The sequence below is a fragment of the Sinocyclocheilus rhinocerous genome, unplaced genomic scaffold (assembly GCF_001515625.1).
Source record: "Sinocyclocheilus rhinocerous isolate Xijiao unplaced genomic scaffold, SAMN03320098_v1.1 scaffold200, whole genome shotgun sequence".
Lineage (NCBI taxonomy): Eukaryota > Metazoa > Chordata > Actinopteri > Cypriniformes > Cyprinidae > Sinocyclocheilus > Sinocyclocheilus rhinocerous.
This window is the reverse complement of record NW_015641014.1, coordinates 389,462-396,673: the sequence shown is the minus strand read 5'-3', so window position 1 is coordinate 396,673 and position 7,212 is coordinate 389,462. Positions and strand designations below refer to the sequence as shown.

The 7,212-nt window shown below is 40.8% G+C and overlaps 1 protein-coding gene across 1 annotated transcript; it reads right to left on the bottom strand.

Moving 5' to 3' along the window:
* Positions 1-235: 235 nt before the first annotated feature.
* On the bottom strand, positions 236-2,973 carry LOC107753679 (caveolin-2-like). The gene is made up of 3 exons (XM_016569881.1): positions 2,653-2,973; positions 1,794-1,981; positions 236-819 (listed from the first exon to the last, which is right to left on the bottom strand). The coding sequence occupies exons 1-3, from the start codon at positions 2,800-2,802 to the stop codon at positions 669-671; spliced, it is 489 nt and encodes a 162-aa protein (XP_016425367.1). The 5' UTR covers positions 2,803-2,973; the 3' UTR covers positions 236-668.
* Between the last annotated feature and the right edge of the window lie 4,239 nt (positions 2,974-7,212).

Genomic DNA, 7,212 nt, shown 5'->3' with positions numbered 1-7,212 from the left:
GTAATAATTCCATATATTTGGAATTAATTGCAATATTATGGATTATGGTCTCATACTTTAGCCCGGAAGCAACTGTTTGAAGGTAAAAATGTCTTGATGAATTTATTACAAACATACAGCTTTTCACTTCACAAGACTTTAATAGATGGACTGGAGTCGTGTGGATTATTGAGATGTTTTTATCAGCTGTTTGAACTCTCATTCTGACGGCACCCATTCAGGATCCGTTGGTGAGCAAGTGATGTAATGCTAAATTTCTCCAAATCTTTTCTGATGAAGAAACAAACTCATCTATATCGTAGATAGCCTGAGGGTGATTTCATTTTCAGCACATATTCATTTTTGGGTGAACTATTCCTTTAAGTCTAAAATCTCAATCATTACTTTATAATCTTTGAAAAGTCTTGCATTATATATATAACAAAAGCTTAATTAGACTTACATAACAGTACTGAAAAAGCATGTCAACATTACGAGGCTGATGTGTCAGTGCCAAAACAACGGAATGAATATTGCAACTGTGCATTGAAATGAAAGAAAACTTCTTTCTCTTCTCTGTGCTTCAGAAGTCAAGGATAAATAATCCTTCAGCTAATAATCCACCAAAAGGAGGCCACAACATTGTGACAAAGAGATTCTGCAACACTTCTATGCTGAGTTAGATTTGCTCAGTTTTGCACAGTTTTTACATTAATGGACGACAAGCACCGTCCAATGCTGAAGAAGAACGGCCCTATGAACATGTCCATCAGGCTGGTCCAGATCACGTGGATGGAGGGCAGTGTCATCATGCAGCCCTGGATCACTGGCATCACCACCCTGCGGAGGGAAAACAGCTTATCATCATGTGTGCTGATATATAAGACTTATATAACAATCATATCAAGGTGAAACTGTTCCCCTCTCTTTGTTCTGGGGTTAAAATATAGCCTGGAACATGTGTGAAGCATTAACCTTCATATCAGATGGTTCCAATAATCATGATATTGTTAACAGTCAGCACATATGCAAGATCTGTCAGTCAGCATGACTGGCCCATAACAAACTTAACAAGCATCATTCATGTCTGTGACACCTTACATTTGCAAAATCATTTTAGCATGTTGCAATGCAATTGCTTTGACGTTCTAGGTGGTTGAAGTAAAAACAGCCCATTTCCAAGTCTTTTTTATAATTGCTTTCTTTTTTCGCTTGTTTTAGCATCTACCAGGGTACAATTTAAATGCAGACAAAAACACACCTGTCTTCAACAAACCACAGAATTCGTCACCCAATATAGCACCTATACAATATTCACCAAGTAGACTTCTCTTCTCCTTTTGAGCTACACTGACATCTTGACATTAGATCTTATCTGGCTAATTTGTCAGGTCTACTCATTCCTAAGCTAATGGGGTCACTCTGCTACTGCAGGGTTGTTAAGTTTACAAACATCCACATGTGCTAATATTTCCCCTAAGGAACACTGACCCTGAAAATGCTCCTGATTTAAACTACACAAGGGTCAAGCGCCAAGTTTCTGCTTGCATGTGTCAAACCGTTAAGAGGCCGGAGAAAAACACATGACTAGAATGCTAACAATCCAGTGTGAGTTATGTGCAGATTTTTCCACCGTGGAAATGCAGGCCCACCTGTGCTCTGCAAAACCAATATGCAAGACTTTCTCTGTGGTATTTTTTTAAATGCCAGTCTTTATCTAAGTGGGTAGTGGCCAAGGCAAATATTCTGCAATTGGGCTGTGGAAAATACAACAGAGAGCCAACAGCCTTCCCCAACAAGAAGCCTTTTCATACCAAATATGTATACAGCTGAGGATCCCAAAAACAATCCCTGCAATGAATGCCATGGGAATGGCCAGAAACGTGGTGAGGATCCGGTAGAAGATGAATTTCACCAGCTCAAACACAGCGTGACTGCTGATCCACACTCTGTCAAAGCTGTGCGTGGAGATGGGTTCAGCAATGATGTCTTCAAAACCAACCTGTGGAATCAAACACGAAATTTAAAAATCAACAGTAAACAAACCCTTTAGACTATCAAATTAGCCCACATGTATAAAAAGAGAGTAAGTACCAAATTTATATTTGAACTACACATCCTTAAATCCAATAAAGTCTGTTTTATTTATTGTTTATTTTTTATTATTATTTTGTTTCTTTTGAACAAGAAACACATTAACCGGACAATTTAGTCAGAAACGCAAGTTAATACAAACATACCTGCAGCTGAATCACACCTGTGCTGATATTAAGTATTTTATTTATTGCATTTTGTTACTATCGTTTATATTAAAACAACTGGCACCTTATATGTATTTTCTTCAGTCAGTGTTTTTTTTTTACCCTTGTGTGTGTATGTTAATGCAGTATTGTATGCAAAACAATAATGCCAAAAAAGTACTCGAAATTGAATTGAAAAGAAAAAATATTATCGCGCATGTGCAATATTCAAATAAAACAAACTCACTCCGAAAATGCATTAATGTGCACGTGAATGGCGGTGCGAGAAAACACTTCTCCTCATACCGAAAGGAACTAATATGAGCACGTTGTTAGCGCTTATATCACTCATGTTTAGTCAGTTTTAGACGCAGGTATTTACAAATAAATGATAGTATGTCAGTGATACTGTAAGTCTCGCGTTGTCACCTACCTTTAGGTGCGCGTTAATATCTTTAGGATCTCTGTCCGGGACTTCTGAATACACGTGCGGTTTTCCCCCCAGTATAGGTTCAATCGATCTATTGAATTCATCCTCATCCATAATGACACTGGTTTCCATTTTTTCTTTTTCAAGCCCCATTTTTTGTTTGTTTTGGAGTTGCGCGGCGCGCACTGCTGTGTGTTGCGCCTGCTGTACGCGCACTGTGCGCTCAGGGCAGGACGCGTCCACGCCCCTCACGCGCAGACAAAACACACATCGGCACTCAATTCACTGCTCCAAACAAATGTGAACCAACTATAAGAAACATTTCAGGGATACATCTCTGTCTAGCCGTCCTTATCTCTACAAACTGTTTATTGAAATAGAATATTTCCTCACGTTTTACAGATTCATTCATTCATTTATTCATTCATTCATTAATTCATTTATAGTTTATTAATACAAAATGTTACCATTTTTAAAACTTCAAGCCATGGCTAAATGTTGATCTTCCACAGTTAGTTAATTGCTTTTCACTGGCTTCTTTGAAGAGTGTTTTATTCTTTTTTACTATAAAAAGAATATTCTTTACACACAGTAATGACTCTATTTAGAACCAAGTAGTCCTGAAATGGTTCTTTTTGTTTGAGCTTAGGGGTCTTTATTCTCGCCTTTTTGCTTTTTAAAATCTGTAACTTTCAAAAATCCTAAAAATAAATTGAATTTATTATCCATGTTAGAGTTTTCAATTATTACGTGGGTTTAAACATAAAAAGTGAGGGTTTTGTATTTCTTAGAAACATTATTACTACTTGAGAAGGCAGTATTTTTCATCTTTCAGACACAGTCGATGACTGTTAGTAGATAATTTGCCTGTCTTAACTTCAGCAATAGGCCACTCTCTGATACAGTGTTGGTCTTTGCCTTCCTATTTGACTTTTTAAAGAGACAGTTCACCCAAAAATGAAAATGTTTCATTGTGCAAAATGCAAGGGTGATGCAACTGCCTTATATCATAATGGAAAAAGCCTCATTGAAATAACTGCATTCTTGAAAAGAAAACCGTATTAATAGTTTAGCAAAATCTTTTATTATTTTTCTTATGTAAAATAATATTAAGCATGTTATATTAAAAATGTTAAAATAATACTTTAACAAAATTGCTTTACTTTTTTTTTTACTCTTTGCCCAACAAATCAATGTAGTGCAACCAACAAAGCAGAAAAAAACATGAATTAACAATAAAAAAATTAAAAATACATTTAAAAACATTTTTTAAATAAATAAATATATATTAAACATATATATATGTGTTACATGTATGCCTTGTTTTCTGTTCTCTCCGTTGTGACCTAGTTTTCCTGAGTTGCCGGATTATGTCATTCAGTTCACCTGTTGTCTGTTAATCATCTTGATGCAACTGCCTTATATCATAATGGAAAAAGCCTCATTGAAATAACTGCATTCTTGAAAAGAAAACCGTATTAATAGTTTAGCAAAATCTTTTATTATTTTTCTTATGTAAAATAATATTAAGCATGTTATATTAAAAATGTTAAAATAATACTTTAACAAAATTGCTTTACTTTTTTTTTTACTCTTTGCCCAACAAATCAATGTAGTGCAACCAACAAAGCAGAAAAAAACATGAATTAACAATAAAAAAATTAAAAATACATTTAAAAACATTTTTTAAATAAATAAATATATATTAAACATATATATATGTGTTACATGTATGCCTTGTTTTCTGTTCTCTCCGTTGTGACCTAGTTTTCCTGAGTTGCCGGATTATGTCATTCAGTTCACCTGTTGTCTGTTAATCATCTCATTAGTTCCCTTTGTTTGGTTCATGCTTATAAGTCCTCAGTTCTCCGTTAGTCTTCATCCGTTCTCCATCTATGTTAAGTTGGTTTCCGTGCCTGTTCTCCTGGATTCATCTGATTAGAAGACTTCTAGTTGATCTCCTTCATCTTCGTGCAGTTTGTATCACCAACGCGTAACAGAAGAACGGACCGACAATAGTTTTTTTTAGTTTTGGTCCCTTTTCCCCCACTCTTCTGTCACCATGGACATTCCTGCTGTGGCCCTGCTATGCTGCTGGAAGACCACACACGAGACTTTTTACCTCTCGCGTGCCTGACTCATTACCCTGATTGCTCGCTCTGACATGTTCTGACCAGGTGCGTGAGCCGGCAACATCGTCTGTTCACGAGGGAGTTTTGGTGGAGATCAACGGCTTGGAGGGAAGCCCCGCCCACACTCCCGCCGCTGAGGGTGAGCTGCAACTGGCCACTGGATATTATGAGGAACTAATGGACATTTTCCAAATGGACTGGTTTGGGGAGGTAATACCCAGTTCTCCTGAATCTCCTGCATCTCCGCTGGTTCCGCCCAGCCCTGAATCTCCTGCATCTCCGCTGGTTCCACCCAGCTCCTGTTCACTTGTGTTCCCTCCCAGCCTCCCTCTCCTGCCTCCTCTCCAAAAACCAGCTAGTTCCTCAGTCTTATCTCCGCTGGTGCCTGTCAGTCCCTCAGCTCACCCTCAATCAGCGCCATCTGGGCGCTCTGATCCGCCTCGGGACTTCCAGTCTCCAGCTCCACCTAGGCGTGAGGATCCCCTGTCTCCGCCTCCAGCCTCCGAGTCCTGGACTCCACCTCGGTCCTTCGACCCATCCTAGCTCCCTTGTCTCCACAATGGCCCGTCATCCCACTGGCTCCACCAGGCTCCCTCGTCCCTCCAGCTCCGCCTTGGTCAGTCGTCGACCATCCGCCGCCTTGGGACTCCACTCCTCCGGCTTCGCGTCGTCACTCCGTCCCTCTGGCTCCTCCTTCCCTCCGGCTCCACCTTTGTCCTCAGTCGCTCCGGCTCTGCCGCGTTCTTCCGGATCCCTGCCTCCACCTTGGTCGCCTAAGCCATTAGCTCCGTCTTGGCCCTCCGGATCCTCGGTGTCGCCCTGGCTCTCCGTCTGCTCGGCTCCATCTGGGTCTCCACCTCCAGTGGCTCCGTCTCCATCGTTCGTCCCCAGGGTGTCGTCAAGGCCTTCTCCACCATGGCTCCTCCCTCCCTTGACTCCACCTTGGGGCCTCGTCCTGGCTGGTCTCTGGACCAACATCTGGCTCCTCCTGCTCCTGGCTTCCCCTTGGCTCCTCCCACCCTCCACTCCCCCTTAGACTTTTTTGGACTATTTTAGTTTCTGCCTTTCTCCTGCTCCACGCCCTCCTCCAGAGCACCCACCCTCCCTCCTCAGTTGGACTTCGTTACGGCGCAGGGACGTGCCTTCCCGGGAGGGGCGAACTGTTACATGTATGCCTTGTTTTCTGTTCTCTCCGTTGTGACCTAGTTTTCCTGAGTTGCCTGATTATGTCATTCAGTTCACCTGTTGTCTGTTAATCATCTCATTAGTTCCCTTTGTTTGGTTCATGCTTATAAGTCCTCAGTTCTCCGTTAGTCTTTGTCCATTCTCTGTCTATGTTAAGTTGGTTTCCGTGCCTGTTCTCCTGGATTTATCTGATTAAAAGACTTCCCGTTGATCTCTTTCATCTTCGTGCAGTTTGTATCACCAACGCGTGACAATATGTACAATGGTGATTTTTCACGATTCAGATTTCTTTCTGTGGAACACCAAAAAAGACGTTTAGTAAAATGTCCAAGCTGTCCTTTTCCACAATTAAAGTGGATGGTGACCAGCCTGGGCTGCGTTTCCCAGTTGAGCTAAGTTGATCGTAGCTCCATTGGTGGCAATGGGTCTACGATGTACTTAGACTTATGATGCTTTTAGGAAATGCAGCCCTGGTCATTCTGCTAAACATCTTCTCTTGAATACCACTTCAGATTTTATAATTCTTACCAAATGTCTGAATATAATGATGATCTCTATAACTAGAAAGAATGAAGGGAGTTCCACTGGAGCTGATACACACATAAACAACAAACTCATTGTGTTGTAACAGTCGGGAGGAAAAGGGGAGAGGCCGCGGCGGCTCATAACAGCGGAGCAAAAGCACAACAGTGGGAGTGAAAAGCACATTCTACCCACAAGGACATGCACAATACAGGCCATAATCCCTATGGATAAACACACAGCTGATTTCCAACAGCACAGCAAAGATGCCCAGACCTTTCCCTCTGCGTGTGTTTGAAGTGGTGATCAAACGTTGTCAGCATCATGAACGGCCACTATGAGCTCTACTTTGATGTGGGTGCACTATATATTTTTTCTCTGATTTAAATTGTGAAACAGTGCAATCAGACTTTACTGCTAAACTCTTCATTCAAGGTATCAAGTACTGTAATCTGTGATGAAGGGTTTAGCAGGCAAGTCTGATTGATCTATTCTGGTGCAAGTTCAACAGTCTTTCCCTCGAGGACACGGGACCTGCCCAACAAACTACTGGAAGCAAAGTAATAACACCAATATATGCCATTTTCATGACAACTGAGCAGGTGAATGACAGCTGCCTTTGTAAGACTGCATTTGGTTGAGCTATATCTCACAAAACTGAAAATTATTAGCTCTGGTAATTAGCTATTGCTAGAAAACGAAGTAAAGCTGTTAAAACACAAGT

Bases quoted from the DNA above. Each gene is read 5' to 3' on its own strand.
- LOC107753679 (XM_016569881.1), bottom strand. From the start codon at position 2,802: ATGGGGCTTGAAAAAGAAAAAATGGAAACCAGTGTCATTATGGATGAG. The intron at 1,982-2,652 runs GTAGGTGACAAC...TTGATTCCACAG, and splicing joins ATATTAACGCGCACCTAAAG to GTTGGTTTTGAAGACATCAT. The intron at 820-1,793 runs GTATGAAAAGGC...TTCCCTCCGCAG, and splicing joins CTCAGCTGTATACATATTTG to GGTGGTGATGCCAGTGATCC.